Genomic DNA, 24,619 nt, shown 5'->3' with positions numbered 1-24,619 from the left:
CCAGTCAGCCCCAAAATAAAAGTCTTTTGTTTACATGCATACACGTTCGTTCTTATTTTTATTTATCCTTATGTAAGCGTATAAAATGCCGTTTCCACACCAGGAAATAAAACGTCACACAAAGATCGTTGGATTCGTTATCTAATTGGCTACATGTTCTGTCTGTCATTATTTTCCATGAAGTCATTGGAAGAACGAGAGAGTCAGATGACGTCATGATATTTGACAGCGGTGTTTGGATATTATGTATTATAACCCCGCCTACTTTTACAAACAAAGTTTGACCGCTGGTTTGAACACGAGTATAATATCATGTTGTTACGATGTAAATAGTCCTCAGATTGTATATTATAGTCTATTACAAGACGTTCATGTAAAATCTGATGTAAACAATGGACAATATATCTATATTTCTCGGATTATACGCATTTGTGGACAAAAATGGTCATTGGATGTATTTTATTGGAGAGTTTTTATGGGTTATTCACACATCTGAAACAGACTGGATTCGATTCGCGATCGTTATATAAACACAAAAGGTAAGGAGTCCCGTTTATATTTTGCATGTTGTCATCTGGACTTCTGTAACAAAATAATATATTTCTGATGCTAGAGCATCTGTATCTCAAAACGGAGACCATACACTGATGCTAAACCCATAGACCTTTTAAACGATGTATAGTAATGTTAATATTATTATTGTTTGTAGACAGTAGGCTATATAGATATTGTTAGCAGCTTTTAAAAAAAACTGACGTCTTTCCCACCCCCGAGCTAGTGTGCGTCGAGAGGTTAAAAAAAAGTAAAATGTGAAAAAATTATTGACTTATAAATCAGTGTGGATTTGCAGATTTTGATGCTCACCCATAATTTATTGGTGCCACTCTGTTGGCCAGTGGGCAATTCTAAATGTAGATCTCCTCCACTGGTATACATTTCTACAACCTGAAACCCAAATAAATAGCATGAGGAAGATGCACAATACGAGTTATTGAAATTGAAAATGCATATTTAAACATACATGCAAAAGCAAAATATAAGACAGCAGTATACCAAGTATTACCTGCAGTGGTTCACTGTGTGGGTTAAACATGCTTATGAGTGGAGAAAAGCTGCTATTTACTGGAACTCTGGCACCTACAAAGGGCCTGAGTCTGTAGGGATTAGGTATGCCCACACCAAACACCTAAATCATACACAGACAGTATATAATGTGTCAAGATAATTTCAGCAAATGTATGCCAAATTTGTATAAGAGCATTGAATGTACCTGGTATGTAAATATTCCATGATGCGATGTGTTAATAAATAAGGTATTTTCTACATTTCCTACTACTCGTGCTAGAAACACCACATCAAATGAGGTGTTGCCTCCAGGTGGAATTATCTGTAAATAGACAACACAAAGTACGCAAGCTGAATACATTAGCAAAAAATAATAGCTATTTGTTATGTGTCAAATGTAGCCAAACAGCATCAACTGAAGACTAATGTGAGTTTATGGTTTCTGACCTCATGGCTGACCAGGCGCAAGCCATTAGACTGAGTATGATTTATGCAGGTGTCAGGAACAGGTGGGATGGGTTTAATTTATAACCAACTGGCTTGTGAGACCACACTCTTAGCACACACGCTAAAAGCTTTAATTAGAAGTTTCAGTGAGGCCAAAAGCACGCCGTTTCCTTGACGTGAATGTGTGTGTAAAGGTGATGGACACTCAATATTTTTGATGTTTGAAGAGGGTCAGCGGAAATAGATGCATGTGCTTTGTTACATGTAAGCTTTGTTTATTTAAGGACGTTTTAGGTTAAATCATTTTGTGGGCCACACAGGAAGAAAAAGTGTTCACCACATACATCCAGCAACTGGCACACAAGCCAGCTTTTGCAGCTAGCCTAGGACAGGAAGTCACATGAAGGCCTCTGTATTTAAATCTAGGTCAGTGGCGTGAAAACATGGTGTTAAAAAAAGAAAAATCAACTTACCCTATTTTGAAAAAAGGATGCATGAAAATGTGATGTTGTTGCTGATATTGATATTAAACTTATTTCTTCTGAACTTGGATTGTGTAAGTAAACTTTTTCCATTTTTGGCATTCCAACTGGCCTATGGATAAAGACAAAGGAACATTTTAAGTAAGACTGCAAACATTTTCATCAAATATAAATGAAAATCTGTCCAATAAAATTGGGGGCAACCAAGGGAGGCTTGTTCGAATAAATTTAATTATTTGATTAGTCGCAGAAAAAAAATCTTTCCTTGATTGACAGAGATGTAAAGTGGAGTGATCATTTCTAAAGAGTAATTTTTGAACCAAAAACTTAATTGTTCATGTGGACATGGTGTCCAAAAAGTACTGTAACGCTATAAGCCTGCTAGATCTGTCAAGCACTTGCATCTCATCAAGGCCATCAGCGTGGATGTTCTTAAAGAAACATGCATCGGCTTCACTGCAGCAGGACACAGATCAGTTTTCCTGACAATGCAAACAAACTCTGTTTCCTTTCTTATGTAAGACTGAGATCCAAAGAGAAAGTGACGCAAGGTTTTTATTTTAGTGTTTTAGTTTTTTGTTTTATATTTTATTTAGTTAGTTAGTGTGTTTTTTTTCCGTATGACTACAGTTTTCATTAGACAATTGCGCTATTTTTTTTCACAGATTTTTCTCCTGTGTATATATTATATATATATATATATAAATAAAAATAAATAAATATAATAACAAACAAACAAACAATTAAACATACAGATACACACTGTAAAAAAATTGGCTGTAATTTTGCAGCTGGTTGCAGTAACTTACTGTGGAAGATAAAGACTGAAATATTTCAACTGTTGCCAGTAAATAACATAAATGTAAAATCTATAGTAAGATACTGGCAGCTAGTTGCCAGTAATACCCAGTAATACTGTAATTTCTATAGAAATGTTTTACAGTGTGCAAGTATATATATATATATTTATTATGTTTTTATGTTGTGTTCTGACCTCAGTAAAGCCTTCAGCAGTTTGTCACTGATATTTTCCTATCAAGTGTTTCAATTTGCAGTACATTTATTTATTTGTTCATAATTTATATGTCCTACATGTATAAAATTGTTTAAACATTTGTTTTTTTAGAAGAGTGTTGTTATTTTTTTAAGGCTATTTTTTTTCCTTCTAATCTGCAGACTTTTTATTTGACCGTTAGGGGTTGTGTACACCAAAACTTTTACGCCCGCAGCCGGCGCATGTTTTCAATTGTTTCCAATGGAAGCTCGGCGTTTTTCAAATAAGCGAGCAGCTAGCGGGTTTTTTCCGCGCTGAAAACCGGCGCTCGGCGGTTTTTCCGCGCTCGGCGCTGAGCGTCAAGAGTTGAAAGAGATTCAACTTGGGGAGAAAAGCTCCGCTCGTCAATGTCAGTTCTCACACGGCCGCCCAATCACAGTGGAGGAGGGGCGGGACATTACCACAGCAACCAACCGGCTCGCAGCTGAAGTATCACAGCTACCAAAGCGCTCAGCTGAAGAAAGCTGGCACTCAGCTGAAAAACAGCTGGCATTCGGCGTCCACAAGGCGTTTTCAGCCGCGTTTAAAAGTTTTGGTGTGTCCAGCCCCTTATGCTGTTTTTTTAAGTGTAAGGGGTTGTGTACACCAAAACTTTTACGCCCGCGGCCGGAGCATGTTTTCAATTGTTTCCAATGGAAGCTCGGCGTTTTTCAAATAAGCCAGCAACTGCCGTTTTTTCTGCGCTGAAAACCGGCGCACATCGATTTTTCCGCGCTCGGCGCTGAGCGTCGAGAGTTGAAAGAGATTCAACTTTGGGAGAAAAGCTCCGCTCGTCAATATCAGTTCTCACACGGCCGCCCAATCACAGTGGAGGAGGGGCGGGACATTACCACAGCAACCAACCGGCTCGCAGCTGAAGTATCACAGCTACCAAAGCGCTCAGCTGAAGAAAGCTGGCACTCAGCTGAAAAACAGCTGGCATTCGCGTCCTCAAAGCGTTTTCAGCCGCGTTTAAAAGTTTTGGTGTGTCCAGCCCCTAAGTTTTTAAGTTTTTAAATTTGTTGCATATTTATTTATTTATTAATTTATAGATCCTAAATTTAACAACCATATTCACAATTTCATTTTTAAAGAAAGGCCTGCTATTTATATAGCATTTTAGAAACAATGTGGTGGGAAATATAGTAGGGAGTTTTTGGTGGGGAATTTTTATTTAACAAATTACAGACATGGCCGAATTGCATGGGATTAATGTCACAGACAACCTCCGCAATTCTAACAAATGACTAAAGATCACCAGGTTATAATAATTCCTTTCAAATATGATGTAAGCTGTACGTTGTTACTCATGTAAAACTTTGCATTTATAAATAATTTAAATCGTCAGGCAGCCGGAGCGCTTCAGTATATCTCTGCTGTAGCGTAAAACAATGTTAGCAATGTTACCGATAACATTCTTTAAATCCATGAAACTCACACCTTTATCAGATATACATACTCACATCATATATACATTTAAATAATAAATTAATATCAAAAACGTTACAAAATGGATTATTAGGCTAAATATCCTCTACAAAATCTTAAAACTTATCTTGACTTATGAATTATTCTGCTTGCTGCTAGAGAGATGACCTGACCTGCTCAAAGATGAGTAATGACAACTAAAGACTAGGAGATATGAGGGTCTGTTTAGTAATGGGGTGGGGCTGAAGGAAAAAAACTAAGTGTAGTAAAGAACACCAGCAAAACACCAGCAAACAAATGGCATACGCCCATATTGGGTGTGGACAAAACAAGTAGATTGTTTTACTCCTTGCAGTTATGATCTCTATGCAGAGCACTTTGAAAATTTTGAGAACAGACCTTTGTAACAAACTTTTAATTAAATTTTTTAGATTCATTGCACTACAACAGATTCATCAGTTAGGAGAGGTTACTGCAAGTTACTTTGTGTCTAATACTCATGGCAAAAAAAAAACCTCATGGCAAAAAACATTTAAACCTCACAGGAACAGGAACTTTATTTGTCTAAATATTGTTTAAGTCTTTTATTATTAGTTTCAAAGCATTTTTAAACCGTTAGCCTTTTTTGGTTTTCTAACTTTTTTGCTATTGCTATTATACTGTAAATATATACTCTAAATACTTATTATTATTAAACACATACTATACATCTGATTACTAGTCTAGCACACCGCAGAATTATCACCCTTTTCAAGTTTAATTAGTTAAAACATTACTTAATTATAGTAATCACATCACCCTCTTTGGCTTTGTAACATAATGTTAATGAGGTAATGTTTGAAGGTGAAGCCTTCACATAGGCATGATCACTTCAGAAGGGAACGCACTGAGTCATACGCTATTGGAATCACCTGATCTGATGGCTACAGATGAAGTCAGCTAATAAACTAATGCATCTAATGATGCAGGCATGGGTGTTGGCCATGATCTAAGCACTCAAAGGTACATACAGAAAGTAAAGCAAGTAATAAAGCAAGTATTTGCCTAGTAACAGGACTACACTCAAGTACGCAAAAATACACGGTTTAAAAACAGAAAAAATGACTAACTGTAGACAACCACAAAGCTTGGTTTAGGATTTTCATCCATTTATAGTTATATATAATATTAGCTTCAGTTATAAGCTGGTCTGTGTAATTTGGAAATTGCTAAAACTGAAGTATTTTTAGAATTTCTTTTTTACAAAAGCAGAAGAAAACGTACTGTTCATGAAAGTCCAGCATTGGAGGCTCAAATCGTATTGGCCTGCTGTTTCCCCTCTGGGAGGACACACTGCAAGAGAAAGTGAACACAGTGTAAATAAGAAGGACAAAGTTACAAAAACAACCAGACACCAGAGACATGTTTCTTGAACATAAACAAAAAAAAAAAAAAAACACATATAGGACGGTCTGTTAAGGATCAAATGGTGCTTTTTCATTTTCCCTTAGGGCAAAGGGAAAGATACACCCATATTCACACATACAGGTAGATAGTCTTTGTCTGGCATGGGCGCATCAGTTTATGCCAAATATGGGTTAGGAAGCCACTACACCTAGAGATGAATCACCTTTACACTGCAGACAGCTATTGACACAAATACGGAAGAAACTCTATCGGAGTATTTTTTATTAGCTAAGTTTTTGGATTAGCTGATTAATCCCTTGGCTAACTTGCCAATAAATGTGTACAATTACTACCATTATTATTTCAAAATGTAATCAAATCATTTTCTAAAAACAATTCAACTTTGTTGAAATGTCCTAGAATAAAAGAGCCAGAATTAAAATACAAAGCGTAGCATAAATGCCACATAAATTCTGCCTAACACTGTGCAAAAAACAATATGAAGGCATTAAAAGGAGGAACTAGTTTAAATGAGTCAAGTATAAAACAGTGCAAAGAATACCAGAACACTAATAAAAAAGCCTTGCTAAAAAAAAAGATAGTATAGGGGCTAGGGCTGGGCAAAAAAAAATCGATTTTTAAAATGTGGTTGATTAAAAATCGAGTCTCAAAGAGCAGAATCGATTTTTTTCCATATTTATTTCCGCAAACATTGAACGGAGTTATGAAAGCATTTAGATTTCGCAAGCAATATGTGTTGTGGCTTTTAATTTCTTTTTATTAATTACCCACTTGTAAACTGCTATTTGTATTTGTATTAAATCTAAAAACTAACTGTATTAAATCTATATTCATTGAGTTGAATAGAGAATCAAGTATAAAAACCTACCCGAGAACCAGAATCGTAAATTTAATCGAGAATCGAATCGATTTGATAGCTTGTGAATCGAAATCGAATCGATCTGAAACATAAGAATCGATACGCAGCCCTAATAGGGGCTACATTGCCTGATGTTACTCATTCTGAAAATGGAATCCTCAGGGTTTACACATCTATAATTACGTGTCTATGTGTCAATGTCTTTTTTAAAGTTGACCTAATTGATGCTGTTGATGTGTCATTGTAGACCTACTGTGTTGAATGAGCAAATAAGTGCATTGAATAGGGGTATAAATATTTGAATAGAACAAATGCAAAACCCTCTAAGTTCAAGCATTTTATTATGAGAATCTTAAAAACTGTCATTTCTAAAAGGCCCAAGGCCAGGATTAAGCAGATTTGAAGCAAAGGTATTTGATAAACGTATAATACACGCAGAGAGCATTCAGTTTTCTAATTTTTGACGCAAGTGGTGTTTAGAGGCTTTTGCATCTGAGCTCCTTATTTACTCTGACAATTAATGTATGATTCCTCAACTTTTTGTAACGCACAGACACGGCCCTGTCACCCCCAAGTGAAGAAGCATTTCCAATAGTGTTATGAGTTTTTAATAAACAGTTCATGTACCAATAATACCATTGAAAAAATGTACAATTTTCATTGCAAAAATGATGCACAGTGATGCATTTTTCATCACCTAAAAGTTTATCACCTCATCCTGTCTCACTACTGTTTCCTATCCAACTATATGCAGGGTTCCCACAACTTAGTTAACTTCAAATTCAAGGACCTTTTAAGGACTTTCCAGTTCCAATACCCTCAAATTCAAGGACTAATGTGGGGACATATTTCAAGTGAGAGCAAGGTTACATCGTGTAACCTTTGAAGATACATTGTTACAGTTCGCTTTCGAGGGAACTCGCGCTACGTCACTGCAGTGACACTTTGGGGACGCCTTCAGAGGTAAGTGCGTCTGAATGTGTATATGAAATTCAACCAATGGTGAGGCTTAACAGCAAAAAATAAGGTGACGCGAGAGTCAGGAAGCATTTTGCTATCTGAAATATTGCCAAAGACGGCTTTACAGGAACACAGGAAGTGTGGCAAAGGAGACGCAGCGTTTTGTTCCCTTCTGAGGAGACATTTACACACGTAATTCAAGACATTTTTATGTGTCAAACACAAATGTGCAAAAAGCATTTTGGTTTGAATCAACATTCGCATACAGAAGATATAAGCATTTAAAGTGAACAATTTAGCACGTGTGCTTAAAAAGTCTAGACTTTCAATGATATTATCCTACACTACACAGGGAATAATATGGATTTTTTCCCAGAAAACTTGCTGCATAAAATAGATTCAAGCACTTTCAATGACCCGTATCTATGTATATATATTTTAAAAAAAACTGGCCTTGAACTTTTCCCCCCAGATTCACAAACTTTCAAGGATTTCAAGGACCTGTGGGAACCCTGTATATATGATATGGTTCCACCTGCAAGATATCAGTGATTTTAGGGTGTGGCCAACTAAACTGCCATTGCTTTTAAGTAGCTTTCAAAGGAAACAGCTTTCAAGATGACTTGCTTTTCAACAATGGTAACAAAGTTTGTTTAAATTCTTAATTTGAAATATTCCTAAACTAAACAGTATGTTAAAGAAAAATAGTATTAATTTGCATAATACAATTATACTTTTTAACTGCAAGTTACCATAACTAACTAGTTTGACACAACTAGTATATTCAAAAATCTCTGAAAGTGAAGTTATACTTAATGTGATCATTATACTTTAAGAAATAACCCAGACCATGAGAGGGATTTAGCAAAACAGTGTGACTGATTATTAACCTGATTGTGGACATTCTCTCTGGAGCAAGACTTGCAGCATATTTGTGAATTAATTCACAGACAGAGACACTTCACCTTTACGTGGAAACTTGCCAAATGCAGGTTGTGCAAGTATAACACAAACCCTGTTAGTGGTAATGCAGAATATTTTATTCAAATAAACAGTGTCATTGTGACATCTTTCTACACAGAATAGCCAAAATAACAAGCAAAAATTGATTACATAATGTTTGCCAATACCACTGTGTATAATGAAGTACATCATTTGCAACTCGCTTTTCGTCTGAACTTATCCATGTGCATCTCTTCACACACACAGAGCCGGTGCTTGTATCTCATCAACTTTAAACTTTAGCCCTTTTTTCAATATGATTAAATATGATTAAATTCCAAGTGAACCCTTAAAAAGGTATGTTAAACCTTCTGTTATCTGATTTTCCAAGCAGTGTTCTGATACGGTTGGCCAAGGTTTATCAGCCTTCTAAAACCAAAACAGTAACAACACTGGTCAGACTAACGGCCAGATCAATAATGTCTTTAAAAACATCATCCATGAATGTGACAACAGTGCTTTGAAACAAATTAAGGCAAACTTTGATGAGAGTTAATTACACGATAATCACATATCATTAGTGGTGTACCGGATCGCAGTTGATCCGTGATCCGTACGCATCACGACCCATGGTTCGGCTCACATGCGATTCACGGATTTATACACGAATTTAAATAGGAAAAGGTATCATATGAACCACAAAAAGTAGCTAAAGTGAGCAGTTTTCTGTACACACAGACCCACATGCGGTTAAATGTGTCTCTAATCACACATGATCATCCCTAAGCCGTTCAAAGATCAAAAGCTGCGCTACTGTGTTTCATACTGAAGTTGATTCAAATACATTTGGTAGCACTGAAAAGAACATAATTTTGACTTTATGTGTTGCTATGCTGCATCTTCTTCCTGAAGCGCCCGTTTGTAATTCGCCCTCCGTCTGCGTGTGTTTAAGTGCACTCAAAAGTGCATACATGGAGAGGTGCATTTCAAAAATCAAGCAAACATAAAATCTGTTCTTGACGGGACAAATACAAACAAAATGATCTCGAAATACCACAGTATTCATTTTCTAATAAAACATTTGTTTATGTTTTAAGTGTATGTATAGATTAGAGGCAGAAATCAGACCATGCGTATCTTAAAGAGACAGTAACCTCAATTAATCTACTTAAAGCAACACCAAAGAGTTTTTTTTACCTTAAAATAACGTTTCCAAAAAAGTTTCAGTGGTTCATCCACTCTAAACAGGGTGAATGGCACTTTCACATTCGCTTTGCAGCCCTCTATCGGCCAAAACCGCACTAAAGAAGTTTCCAACCGTCGGGTAGTGGTCCTGTAGTCCGAGTGAATACTACAAAAACTTGCTTTACGGCAGACCTACAATCCAATCAGAGCCAGCTATGCCTCAGTATTTATGACAGTGGGTAATGGACAATTACGCTTCTAACCTGTAGGGGGAGCAAAGAGACAAAACTCTTTGGTGTTGCTTTAAGTCTGTGTCATTAATGTTAATCAAACAACCCAAGACAAAAAGAAAATCACTTCTGTAGCTCTAAAAAAAATATTATATTTAATTATACAATAATGACAGTGTTATTATTTATTTGATTCAATTTCTGTACCTAATGCTAATTTTAGACCTTACTTAAAGGAACAGTATGTAGGATTGTGGCCAAAACTGGTACTGCAATCACAAAACTTGTGGTTAACACCGATACTGCAATAACACAACTGGTGGGCAATAGACAACATGACAACATAAACATCAGTTGAGGGTTGCAACTCCACTTTTTTACAATTTCCTGGCCAGACCACTGTTGTCAGTGATATAAGTATTTAAAATGAAAATGGTTTCTTAATGTCTAGTGACATGTCAGGGCCATTTTATGGTTTATCGACTTAAATTTCTTACATACTGTTCCTTTAATGTGTAACTTTTTTTTTTATAAATGTTTGTAATTTCTTTACTTGTTATTAGATTTTTCCCTCCCATTTTTTTGCTTATCCCAAAAATTATCCGATCTGTGCCTCAAAAACTATAATGCGATCCAAACCATGAGTTTTGTGATCAGTCACAACCCTACATATAATGCACAAATTACAGATAATTCAAAGACATTACAAGTGCAGTCAAGTAATTAAGTGATAAGACATGATAAAAGGTGTGTTTAGATATCAATATAATAAAACTACTACTTAGGGATGCTTTACAATTAATTGCGATTAATCTATAGCAGAATAAAAGTTTTTGTTTACATCATATATGTGTGTGAACTGTGTATAATAACATTGTATAAATAAATGCACACACATTCATGTATATATTTAAGAAATGTTTACATGTGTATATACATTTGTATATTTATGTATAATTTATATTATATATATAAATACTTAATATATAAAAAACAATTCTTAAAATTATACATGCATGTGTGCATATTTATATATATATATATATATATATATATATATATATATACACATATTTATTGTACACAGTTTACACACATATATGATGTAAACAAAAACTTTTATTCTGCTATAGATTAATCACAATTAATCGTTAAGCATCCCTACTACTACTCAACCACAGATCGCAGCATCATTTTGTATCAGGTTTGAAACTGTTGCAAGATTTCTGTCTAGTCTGTGATGTGAGGTTTTACAATTGTTGGTCTTTGTACACACGCAAATGGACGTCTGCCACCACTTTTTAAAGATTCAGTGTCAAACCAGTGGTTAAAAGAGTTTAACGCCTAAATGCATCTTGAGACATTTTTTAAGCTCTGTTCATCGTGTGTGAATGCCTCCTATTCTTATTCTATGTTTGTTTTTTTAAGATTAACTATACCAAATAATTGTAATTTTTATACATATATGAGATTTAGTTGATGTGTAATAAAAGTTTATTTTCATTTGTCAATGTTATGAAAAGAAAAGTGTGACATGCAATGTGTGCTTTTCTATTTATTTAAAGCTGACAGACACCACAGGGGTGCGATCAGAGAGATAATATGTGTGTCACAGACTAAAGCTGGACTTCCTGGTGTAGAGACAGAAACCACAGAAAGAAAAAGAGCATGTAAAAAAGTCCTTAACGCAGCTAAAACGCTTAAACCACTTGCCAACAGCAGGATGGAAAGACACAAACCACTCTAATCAGTTGCAATAAAAACATCAGTACACACAAAGATATCAGAAGACACAATTTTAACTTTATCAGTAGACACAAAGTTTAGTATTAGCTCTGAACACACACAAAGGACAAACTGTCCATCTATCAGCTTAGGAGAAAAGAAAGTCTGATGTCTATCAGCACCTAGAACAAAGCAGTTTTTGTAAATATCAAATATTATGAAATACAAACTGCTGACACACTAACTATCCTGATACAAAAATATAGATGGCTATTTAAAATAACAAATGTCCAATAACACAATGCTGTTTGGGTATTTCCTCATTTTTGTGCTGTACGTGAGCTTGCAAGCTTTATACTGCTAAAGGCTAAAATCCTAAAGGGTGTGTCCTCCGCCTGCAAAACCTAAAATGACGAGCCGTAAAGCGCACAATTAGCCAATGAAATCCAGCCACCGCTAGCGTATACAGCTGAGTATGTTGGCAAATCCCCTGAGCTGGAAAGTTTTGATTGGCTGAGGAAATAAATAAGCCACCTACAGTAGTATACAAAAATGTGATCTAATAGATTAAGTTTAAAACAATTGAGAAGTGAAAACATAGGAGGGAAGTGAACCAATAAAAAATTTTGTTGGCTCACTGTAATTGAACTTTGATGTTTTCTATGTTTTTTTTTTTTTATATCTGAGATCTCTAAGGTACGACCAGTTCCTCTGCTCACAATCTAAAAGGACAATGTGTAACTCCAAAACAAGTATTCGAGAGGTGTTTCCTAGAATTAGACTTAACTAGAATAACCAGAACCCTCTACTGAAAAGTAAAATCACTGTTAAATGACTTAAAATACCACATTCATTCATCCACAAACTTATTCATTTCCTTATAGAGGAACAAAATGCATCAGCTGTACATTGTAATTCTGCCAAGAGACTCTCTATTGTAAATTTTATTGAATTTATTTATAGCAAGAGAGCAAAATGACAGCTGAGGGGGCTTGTATTTTTGCTCAAGAACAGGAATGTCTCATAGTTTAGTGGAAATATCTGGTTCACATGCCTTGTTAAGTATGAAACAAACGTTTCTTGGCCAGTCTAATGTGAACCACATGCCAAGGATGTACAAAATGATGCATGCAGAAATGCTTAGGGAGTACAAAAAGAAAAAACGTACCTTTTTTGACGATATGAGCTAAGATCAATATCAGACTCTGTCTGTAGGAAGAAAAGAAAAATATGTTTCAACAAGTAGTACAGCCAGTGTGCACACTGTAAGCCCCAATGTTTTTTGTACTTTAAAAAAATCATGACTTAATGTTACTTAAAATATTGCATTTAGGACCCATACATTAAAAGCCTTTTTTTTTCATTTAATTTGTTAATCAAAAATATTTATAGACTTAAAAATGTAAGTGCAATGAACTTAAAATTATGAGTATATAATATTGTGAGAAATACCCCAAATCCCTTTCCCCTGAATATTTGGATTATTTGTGCTTCGTCAAACAATAACAACTGATAAAGCATCGAAATACTTCTCAATAAAAGGTTAAAGGTTTTTAAGCTCTTTCTAGTAATATTCATTGTTTTGTTTTCTGTGACGTCACCATTCTGCTGACCAGTGTTTGCTTTGGTTAATGTTGGACAGGGTCCACTCCTTCCTTATACTTTTCACCACAATAATGAAAATAAATGTCAATAAATGCACATACAGTCATTCACAAATTCCGTTTATTACTCTGTTATAATATCCTTCAGTAGATTATATGAACACAAAGGTAAATTAATTTAACAAAATTGAGTAGTCTACATGATAACCACACTTTCAGTGCAGGACACCTAAATAAAAAAAGAAAGAAAACGCAACAATCACTCCAACTCTAAACCCTGTCATATGATTAGAGGTTCACAATGAGAGAAGGCCATGAGCCAAATATGTCCCACCAATGTGTTATGGTCAAACTACTGAACAAAGTTCTCACTGTATTTTTGGGTTCTGGATGGGGAGCATGGTCTTGTCTATTTATAAACCTTAACATTTCATTTCACACAAGTCCAAATTCACATCATGTACCCAAAAAGTTCACAATCACAGCATTATGTAATAGCCCATTTAAGGGACTATAAGAATGTCCAATAAAAATAACTCTGTTACTTTGTTCAATCCTGCTCCTGGAGGGCCAGGGTCTCTTCGGAGTTTAGCTCAAACCCTAATTAAACACACCTAAACTAGCTAATCAAGCTTTTAAAAGGCATCGCTTGTTTACTGACAATGCAATGCTTGTTTATAAATGTTTGATTTGTAATCTGCTACTTTTATTGAGTAATGTAGCAGTCAGATTTAAAACCTAATAAGACATTTTGCAACCTATTCTAACAAAATTAAAATAGATAAAAAACTACTAACGTTTAGCTGTTACTAAAATAACAGAGTGAATTACTATTACAAAACGTATACATTTAAGCCAACGCTACTTTTAAAAACTCTTTCTTTCAATAGCCTTTAATGTTTTGTTGCATCCCCTGTAGTGTTGACAGACCAAATGAGCTGCACACCACACAATGGGGCAAGCTTTCATTTGGATAGCACATTGTGTTTACTCGTGTTGCGCCTCAAGGCTGTTCTCATTTGATGTGTTTTTGAATCTGTTTTTGGTTGGACACTCACCTGTGAAGTTGTTCTTGCAATGAGACTGCAGTTTGTCATTGAGTGCGTTTACATGCACAGAAGAAGCGGATATCTATAAAAATCTGTTTATTATAGAAAACTGTTTTTATGCGTTTACATGCAAATCAATAAACCGAATATGCAGACAACTGCGTTTACATGGGACTTCAAGAATTGTCAGGTTTATCGCAGGCAGTGACGTCACCGCCTATAGTACATAAAAATCTGACGGCATATCTGTCTTAAGCTGTAAATGTAACATAAGCTTCAATTTTCACAGTTTCTCTGCCAACTTTTAGTCGAGCAAAGACTTTTATGGGTTACTTTGTGCTTACGTGTGTGACGTTTAACTTTCACACGCGGAGACATGCGCACACGGACAAAACCATAAGAAAGCCGGTTAAAGGGCTCGTTATAGTTGTGCGTAGGTCCTACGGCTTCGCCGCGACGGGCGTGGGTTCCGTGTCGGTTTTCATTTATACTTTTGTGTCATCGTCTGCGTCAACGTGCAAACACATGCGCAGACTGCTGGTAGGCAGTATCCATGCGTGTAACCACAGTAGCAGCGTGACCATCAAAGAAGAAGCAGCTTGGCAAGTTAACCCGCAGACGAAGAAGAAAACAGCAACTTGTTGTGTATGATTTGAGAAGACCAGCAATGATGGAAGTAAATAAACAGCGACTTTTGTTGCAGTTTGAGTTAAATCACTTCTCAGCCTGGCCCATCTTTGTTTGCACCATTGCAAGCGGAAATACCCAAGCCGCATTTTTTTATCTGACGGAGGGGTCCTGGTGGACCAATCACAGCGCTTCAGTCCGCGTAGAACTAACTAAATTTTGCGAGGTGCACATCAGGCTACGCAGAGCTACGCACAGGCTACGGATATCCTACGGGGTAGAGCTTACGCACGACTATAAATCGGGCTTAAGGTGTTTACATGCCTCACAAAATCGGGGAAATGAGCAAAAAACTACCTGTGCAGGTTTTTGGTTACGCCGTTTATGGGCTTTCCCCAATAAAAGAAAACCGTTTTACACGTTTTACCGTTACATGACCCCACATGTTATCAGTTTATTAAGCATAATCGCCGTAAGATGCACTAATTGCCAATATTTTAAAACTACATTTTACCATTTTTTTGCCCCTTTAAGTGGTTGTAGCATAAAACTGCATTGCACATTTCTTCTTTTGGAACATTGTTTACGTAATTAATATGTTTAATGCCTATTGATGTACCTACAGAGTACAGATCATCATTTTAAAGAAACTAACAGCATTCAAAGAAAATGAATAAATATATCACAAAATTATAGTTATTAAATTATAGTTATTAGTTAACTCAAAAAGTGGTGTAAAATTGTTGTGTTAAGTTGCAATAACTAGGTAACATACTTTTTTTTTAAAGTTGAACCAACTTTTTTTTTAAATTTAATAAAATGCAAAAGCTTCATAAAACAATGCAATGCGATTTCTTAAACATATTTCAAGTGTGCCACATATTTTGAGTGTCCTGCAAATTTGGTGAAAAACAAACTAAAATATAATCCATTTCATATAAAATTTTTTATCCATGATGTGGCTAAACTTGCATCGTACTGGACACAGTTAATGAAGTTTATTACCTAATGCATATAAACCAGAATAGCAGCACTATCCACAACTGGAAAGAGGCAGAATGAACTACATTGTTTAACTCTCACACAAGAACAACATCAACAGTCAAGAGTTTCCTAAAATAATGAATTATATTCTAGTTTGTTTTTCAGCAAACCCGTTTGTATGCCTTCGGGACACTTAAAATATAAGGCACGAGTCAAGTGGAGTCATTTAATACTCAAACAACACTTAAAAAATGGTGAAAAAAAACAAAGAAAACAATGGTAGGTTTGAGCGACACACGGATAAGTAAATAATGAGTAAATTTTCATTTTGGGATAAACTTACCCTTAAAATCAAGTTATCTTGTTTACTTACAGGCACAAGAAGGTACAAAAGTTGTCACTAGGACGGTTCTCACAGTTTCAAAAAGTAAACTTTTGTACCTATAAGGTGCTTAATGTGTACCTTTCAGGTACCAATACGAGGCACATACTGGTACATATTGGTACCAAAATGGTACATATTAGGTACCATCCCAGTGACAACTTTTGTACCTTTTTTCTGAGATTATAGAAAATGCAATGATGCTTAGTCTATCTGTCAATATTTTTTTTACAATATCTAGTTCCCCCCCACAATATCAAGTTTTTTTTGTCATATAATCCATATACTGCAACACAAAGCTGCATGATCATGAGAGGCTTACCTGCAAGAGGCCTCCTACCCCAAAATGTAGTACCTCCAGGATGTTTTCTGATTGTATGAAAGCTGCAGAGAGAAAAGAAAAAAATTCCCATGAGGTTTGGATATCAGCAAACAATGTCATGCATGCTGCTGATTTGAGTTCCCTTTATGTTCAAGTGACTGTGCGAGTATATCAGATTTAGACAAAATTACCCATCAGGCAAGACAAAGCACTGAAGACACAGTAAATCATCCAGTCATTTTGCGATCATTCACTGACTGGATGTGTTTTCAGTCTTGATCACGGATTATACAGGGCCTAAACTAGCAAAGACTTCCAGGGATCAGTTCTGGAGGTAAAAATCAATGTGGTCGACAAGTTTAAACCAATATGCGTTTCATTTTTTTCTTTTACTTTTTTAAGTAATGCATTAAACATTTAAAATGTAACCACTAACTGTGGATTGAGTAGTAACCATAAAACAATGAATTGCAAAACTGATAGCTTAAGCCTTTAAGCAGAAGCACATATTATGAGTCAGCACGATTACAAATCAACAGATGGGTAAATGCAAAGGCAAGTCCTCCTGTAGCAGCAGAGCTCTCAAATTCAGCCACATGTCAATCTACTCAATGTGCTATTATTAGTTCGCAGGTCTGTAACACTAGTAAAGTTTATAGTGATGTAGGCCTCATAAAGTTCAAAATATTCCTTGTATTCACTTTCAGAGGTGCACAAAACACACATTACTATCAACATCATGGTACTTTATACTATTAACTTTTCTGTGTGCTGCAACAGTACTAGCCAAAAGATTTAGTTGCTTTAGGCAAGACATAAGTTTTGTTTTAATCAAACATTTTGAAATAAACTATATAAATTAAATATCCAGATTTATAGTTTAGATTCAAAAGCATAGATTCCAGCTGTGTTGACAAAGCAATTCAGATATCAGATTCCTAACATTAGTAAGGCTCCACTTTTATAGACGTTTCATTGGACACATGCTCGCTGTCACTGTTATGCATCTGGACTAAACTTAACTTCCGGTCTCTGTTTGTTTAATGGTCTGGCTAGTGGCTTAACTGAACTTTGAAACAAATACCTTAATAAGTTTTGATTTCCTAAAGACGAGGGGAAACTGCCTTCATGGATCACCGATATGTGAAGGGATTTGGCCGCTGATCTTTAGTTAAGATTGTATATAGGGATGTCAATTTATGCAATTTCCCATATTTGATGATCGTTTAAATTAACGATCAATCAATCGAATAATCATTACCTGTAATAGTGCAATAAGTCTTTTCTGCAGTGGCATATAGACCCCTTAATCGCCTACGTCACTGTGACGTCACCGCTCTGGCTGGGGCCAAAACATAAGGAATAATTCATAGCAGGCGCGCTAAACGTTTGAATGGTTTTTACTTTAAAATGTCATCTTATTGTGTTTTTGGCTACCAGAATAGAAGGAACAGCACTTTTGGTTCAAAACTATCAAGACGACAATTGTGGTTGAATGCAATACGGCGTACAGACTGGACAGTTACATTAGAATGCAATACGGCGTACAGACTGGACAGTTACATTAGACATTAAGCCTTGACAAAATTCCCAAAACCACCCGAAAGTAAGTCATATGTTGTCTAGGAAATAGGGATGCGCCGATACCACTTTTTTGGAATACGAGTACGAGTACGAGTACTTGCATTTCAGTACTTGCCGATACCGATACTGAGTACTTAATAAAAAACATGATTCAAATTTACAGGTAACAGCTTTAGTCATATAATTTAACAAAAAAACAAGTGACTAGTTTTCCAGTTTGTTGTAAACCACGCCCTTTTTGACAACACAAGAGGCATTAACCCCTTACACGCCACTCAAACATAGACATTTCTCAGACCGTGGTATCGATCCCTGGTATCGGGGGACTTTTAACGAGTACGAGTACTTTAGAAAATGTGGTATCGAGGCCGATACCCGATACCAGTATCGGTATCGATGCATCCCTACTAGGAAATATCCAAAACCTGGTTAAAATCGCAGAATCAGTAACTGTACATATTCCGACAGTTCCGAACCGTCTTCTGCATCCATGTTTAATAAATGGAATCTTATGTGCAGTGTGTAATTTTTAGAAGGATCTCTTGACAGAAATGCAAAATAATATACAAAACTATATTATCAGGGGTTTTATAAAGACTTTTTAAAATGAACAGTTATGTGTTTATTACCTTAGAACGAGACCTTTTTATCTACATACACCGAGGGTCCCCTTACATGGAAGTCGCCATTTTGTGCCGCCATTTTTCTACAGAAGCCCTTAACGGACAATTTTTTTTACTAAGTTGTCTCCGATGATTACATGTTTGTCCCGTGGCGGCTACCATAGCTTCTCTATATGTTTCAAAAGCGAGGGGTGAGCAGTGGACTAAGCCGCTGGTTGCAATTCACAACCTCACCATGAGATGTCGCTAAAATTTACACACTGCACCTTTAAGCTTGTCAACATTGCGTCCGCGCCTCTTTATGCCTTCAGCTAAGCACCGCCCACCCAGAAACATAGCAATGTTTACAAACTTTTAATGGGTCTATTGCCAATGATATGAATGACAACGCAAATTAAAAGCCTTTTTTGTTTAAATAACATGCTAGTGGGATTGTAAAATAAGTCAATGTAGTTGGTGTATTGATAAAATCAGCAGTTTAAACTTATCTCATAATGAAATATAATGACTAATAGACATGTGTATAACTTGTCTCAGATGCTCACTGGTAACAGTTGCAAATAATGCGTTCATGACATTTCAGAATAAAGGTTTCATTAAGTGCTATTTTTCTTGTTGTTGACCTCGCATTCCATGATTGTTGATAGTACTATTTGTTGTAATTATATCCAAGCAGCATACGGGCACCCTACTTTAAAACAGATGCTTAGTTTGTGAGTTGCACTATTTTTATGAAAACCCAACAACAATTAAACAAATACAAACTCACTTATATTAAAGGAAATTAAACCTTTATTAGCCAGCATTTGATTGCACTTTGTTTCTGTCATTGTCCTGTCAGGGTTGCCAGATCCGCGTGGCCATTCCAAACAAAACCAGCCCAATGGCCATTCAAAATTAGTCCAAAAACATACCAATGACTATTCACAGTCCATATACCAACAACTATGAACTAAATCCTTCCATCTCGAACCCGCAGAGAAGCATAAACCTGCAGAAACAGTTTAAAAGTAGCCCAATTCAGAACTGGCAATGCTGCCTTGCTTTTAACCCTCTGGGGTCTAAGGGGTTTTTAGGGCCCTGGGGAAGTTTTGACATGCACTGACATTTGTGCTTTTTTCAGTTGCTTAAAAACATATTAATGGCAAAAGTCTCATAACACTGTGTTCATCACAAACTGGGCTACAATATCATATAATCAACATGTATGTACATGTTTGTATTTTTGAGAGAAAAATGTTTCTGCGTGGTTTTTGAAAAAGCTAAATTTTTAAGTCACTGATATAACTAATATAAAAGTCATTCTAAACATGTTTTCCCAAGACTTTTCAAAACAGGATCTAGTAGTCTAGAGTTTTTTCTTCAAAATGATATGAAAATCATATGGCCTACTCATTCACATAAAGCAAGATATTGATTTACAATTTCTAAGACACTTTTGTTTGGGAAAGGCTGTATGCGTGGAGGTGGGAAAGCTCCTGAATAATCAGTGATTGACAGCTGAGAGACAAAAGAGTTAAATAATGAGCCACATAATGAGCCTTGTGGGGATGTTCAACAGGAATATAACTTTCTCTGTAGTAAACCATGCTAAGGTTTACTTTTCAATATAATGTAAACACACACACACACACACACACACACATTATGTAAATTACATATATATATTTCTATTGAAATATTTTCTATTAATTTCACAAGTATAAGTTACCTTTTAAAAACCATAGTAGCCTAATCATGGTAAAGGTACTGTTTGGCCATCGTAAAGTGAACACAGGGTTTGTATTTGGTTGGCCAGCGAGAGGTTTACTTTTGTGCAGTAAAAAGCTCAAAAGAACAACTGCCTTTCGTTGTCTGGACTCTTATTTGTGTTTTTGTAATCATTATAGTAGAAACACAACAAGGGACAAGCGTGATAAACTTATCAATGTTTGTTTACAGCCGCCGCCATTACCTCACGTCGAGTTTCCTGACTCATGTGTTTGTGTATGTGCGTTCCCGTCGCGTCAACTGTTTGACGGAAGACAAAGAAAACACTCGCGTCTGGAGATACTGACACACATACGCAAGTAAATAAGGATTTAGATGTCATGTTTGGTGCAATCGGATGGAACAACAAGGAATGGAGAGACTGGATTGTGGATTGCATATCCATTGACTGCAGGAGGCACGAGTCATGCATATGGATGTCTCTGCTTGTTCACTTCAATGGCGCGGGGGTGTGGCGATCTCATCTCATTACAGATAATGAGGTAACTGGAGAAATACGGTACTAGAAAAAAACTAGACACTTTAACGTTTTAAATGATGTATAAATCATATCTGTATGTCAAAAATCAGCAGAGTAATTTAAGTCTCTTTGCGGAGTGATTGAAAAAAAAAAGGTTTCGGGCCCCGGTCCTCCGTCGACCCCAGAGTGTTAACCAATTACAGACCTACCTACTAATCATTGACGAAATGTGTTGACAATGAATCGACTAGTCAATTTTATTGATTATATGTTGCAGCCCTAAATTCTATACACAAAGATAACTGCATAGGAAGAAACTTTCACTTATTTGCACAATAAAAATTGCTCAGAATTTTTTTTACCTATTCTAGTAGACCCAAAAACTAGACTTTGCTAAAGGGCATAGTAAGGCCCCATAAAAAGTCAAATAACCAGGAAGAAGATTAATTTTGCCTAATCTACAAAACCACCAAGTGATCATAAAGATCTGCAAGATTCGAGGACATTTAAACTACTGCTTTCAACACATGCGCTTCAAGAGTTTGTATGGTTAAAATTCACAGCCTGTTTCTTAAACTAATGCTTGGTCAAACATGCCAACAATTCCAAACCATTTAAAGAGATCCAAATGCAGCCAAATCCTGTGTTTCTTTCAACAATAGTGCTGTCAGCATTGAAAACGCAACAAAGTTTGACATAAACACTGGGCAGACAGCAAGACAATGATAGATGTTGCATTGTGTGGAACGTGTGTCCGACCCTTTCCTATTGGAAACCGGCTTTTGTAGAATGTCAGCGGGAGGCAGCCATGTGTTGCAAAATGAGCGAATACAGCACAGGACTGTTGCTCATCCATACACACCATTAATGGAAACATTTAAGCCGAACACAGACAGACTTATGGTCAAATCAAATGTATCTCTGGACATCGTGGGAGACACTCACTGTTACATACTCATTCGCTACAGCACTGAAAAGAAACTACAGCCAGCAAATCTATCACAGGACCATTTGCAGGATGAAACATTTCTGAAAAACTGAAGACCCTAAAACACTAAAACCAAATGTGGTATATGACTTGAAAGCTAGAACATTATGTGCTTCAGGAGACATGACGAGACTGGGAATTATGCAACAGCAATTGCACATCTCTCCGTCACTCGTTTTCCTTCTCTTTTCTCTGTTGAGCAGATAAGCCAAGGGTCTTGGAGAGGGAAGATCCCCAAAATGACCACTTTCAACCTTTAGGTGCTGACCTCAGCACACAAATTCTGTTACTCTAACTGCTATACAGTTATGTATTCAGCTAAATACTGAACCTGTTATAATCATAAGATGATAAAATCAGGAGAACCAATAAATTAAAAACGAGTAGTAAACAGAGAAACCTCAATCTCCTATTTACCAGCAGTTAACTTGCTTGTTTTGCTCATTTTCCTCCGTGTTTATTTAGAAGCCCATTCATTGCTATTTGCTTAGTAATAAATACCCAGTACTAATACAAAGTAAACAATGAAATGTTTAGTTTTTACGCACTTAAAAAGTCAAGGTGATTTGTTGTTGATGAAACTTTGCTTAAAGATCTCCCTTTTACAGATACATGCAGAGGATGATGTCAGAGACAATCTGTTTTTTGTTTGTGAAGAGGGTAAAACATCCTTATATTTGACTAAAAAGCCTTCAGTGAGTTCCCAAGTCAATAACTGGGTTGTCACAGAAAATAAGCGGTGCATTCATTTTCAGGGATACGTGAATATATTTAACTTACCCAAAGAGAGCATCTACCCATCTGTTTAAGCTTCTGTGTGGTCTCTGGAACTATTATGTTTATTTAGGACGTTCAAAGAGTAAGAGGTGAGCAATGGGTCTATTAAAGTCATTGGGACCCTAAGGACCCACCAGTGCAAACCATCATTTTGCCGTTGAATAATGACCGTCGGGATTTAGTAAAGACACGCAATGGATAATTCACGCTGAAAAGGTGTGGTCTAGTAATTTTTGTGAATTACCTTATTGTATATGCATTTCTAGGAGTTTTCCTCTCAGACGCAAAATTTATGGGAGATTATTTAAATGATTTAAGAAACGCGATTTAAAAAGGTTTGCGCGTGTGATATTACTGGTTTTTGTGCTATTATTTAACACAAAAGTCATGTCAGAGGAAAATATTTTTCAAAAATATTGTTTGCCAAGCAATGTTATTTTTTATTTGCTGGAGGAAATAGGAAATGGAGTTACTAGTACCAGTCACATAATAACAAGCATTTGAAAACTTTTTGTAAGCCTTTTGGTCCTCCAGTTCTTTTCAGTGTACTATGGCTTCGTTAGCTGGGATTTCACATGCCGAATTTTCCGCTGCCATGTCCGTGGTGCTGAACTCAAGCGCATTAGGCGCAAGCAGATCTCCCGCACATTATCAGCTATGCTTTTTGCGACCCTGAACTAGTTTGCAGATTGGTCATTATGGAAATCAGCTTTTGCACCTTTTTAATAAATAACTGGCAGATATAACAACTCCCATCAGCGCTTTTTTGGAATTGCTCTCTCAAACCAATTTGCCCGGTTTAGTAAATCTGGCCCCAAGCGTTTTGCATTGACAACAAAACATTGCAATGACATTGGTAAGATTGATAGGTGACTTCTTGTGAAATGGATAGCTCACTCAAAACCCAAAACCATTAACCATATAATGTTTTCATCATGTCTATTAGCTTGTACAAAATCGGTTAAAAAAAATTATCAAGTCATTATTTATGTGCTGTTTGAAAGGTAGTTTTAGACAAAATATATTTTAACTGATGCCAGATTTCTACTATTGCATATGCATATATATGAAAATGGCGTGAAAAAAGTAAAGCACTTTTAGTTTATTTATTCAGATGCCCAATTACTAGGGCTGCATGAAAAAATCGCATGTGATTGTCATGTGCATCTCATCAGTTAAGCCGGTTCCTTAATTATTAGTAAATCGCAGTCACCGGCTTTCAGATGTACAGCATTTACAGGGGCATTTTTCGTATTAACCATCGCAGACGTATTGCATGTGATATGTATGCAATATGGCCTAGCTTGTCAGTGAACCACGGCTTTGTGTAGTAAATGCTGCTCCATGTGCCAGTTCAAATTTGTCACGAAGTTGGATGTAATAAAAGTGTTAAGCACTGTATGTTCAGCCAATGCCTTATTAAAGTTTATTCTATTTCTTTTTAGCAGGATATTTATCACGACCCCAGAAAAAACAGTCAACAGCTGCTTTAGCTTTTTAGCGCCAACTGTATACTTGAAATTTGCAGAATTGTTTAGCCTTTAATACATTTTATATAAATATTTTACTGTATTAATAGAGTTCTGTTTAATTTACATGATTTGTCTTTTGCTTTGGGTACCAAAATTGGTACAGAGTACTGTGTGTAATTTTACTAGTATTGGTACAACTACTGAAATTTTGGTA

General features: G+C 36.1%; 1 protein-coding gene across 3 annotated transcripts in view; it reads right to left on the bottom strand.

Moving 5' to 3' along the window:
• Positions 1 to 24,619, bottom strand: part of tmem131 (transmembrane protein 131) — a 51,528-nt gene that overhangs the window by 24,885 nt on the left and 2,024 nt on the right. For 2 of the 3 annotated variants that reach the window (XM_065265016.2, XM_065265017.2), the window contains exons 2-8: positions 16,732 to 16,793; positions 12,932 to 12,972; positions 5,719 to 5,787; positions 1,986 to 2,106; positions 1,271 to 1,387; positions 1,064 to 1,186; positions 865 to 945 (exon numbers count right to left, since the gene is read on the bottom strand). In XM_065265016.2, coding sequence (XP_065121088.2) covers positions 865 to 945; positions 1,064 to 1,186; positions 1,271 to 1,387; positions 1,986 to 2,106; positions 5,719 to 5,787; positions 12,932 to 12,972; positions 16,732 to 16,793 — 614 coding nt within the window. Of the gene's footprint in view, positions 1 to 864; positions 946 to 1,063; positions 1,187 to 1,270; positions 1,388 to 1,985; positions 2,107 to 5,718; positions 5,790 to 12,931; positions 12,973 to 16,731; positions 16,794 to 24,619 lie in introns of those variants that run through there. The other variant, XM_073815146.1, reaches the window with a different exon arrangement.

Source organism: Paramisgurnus dabryanus, chromosome 7, assembly GCF_030506205.2.
Source record: "Paramisgurnus dabryanus chromosome 7, PD_genome_1.1, whole genome shotgun sequence".
Lineage (NCBI taxonomy): Eukaryota > Metazoa > Chordata > Actinopteri > Cypriniformes > Cobitidae > Paramisgurnus > Paramisgurnus dabryanus.
This window is presented reverse-complemented; position numbering and strand designations above follow the sequence as displayed.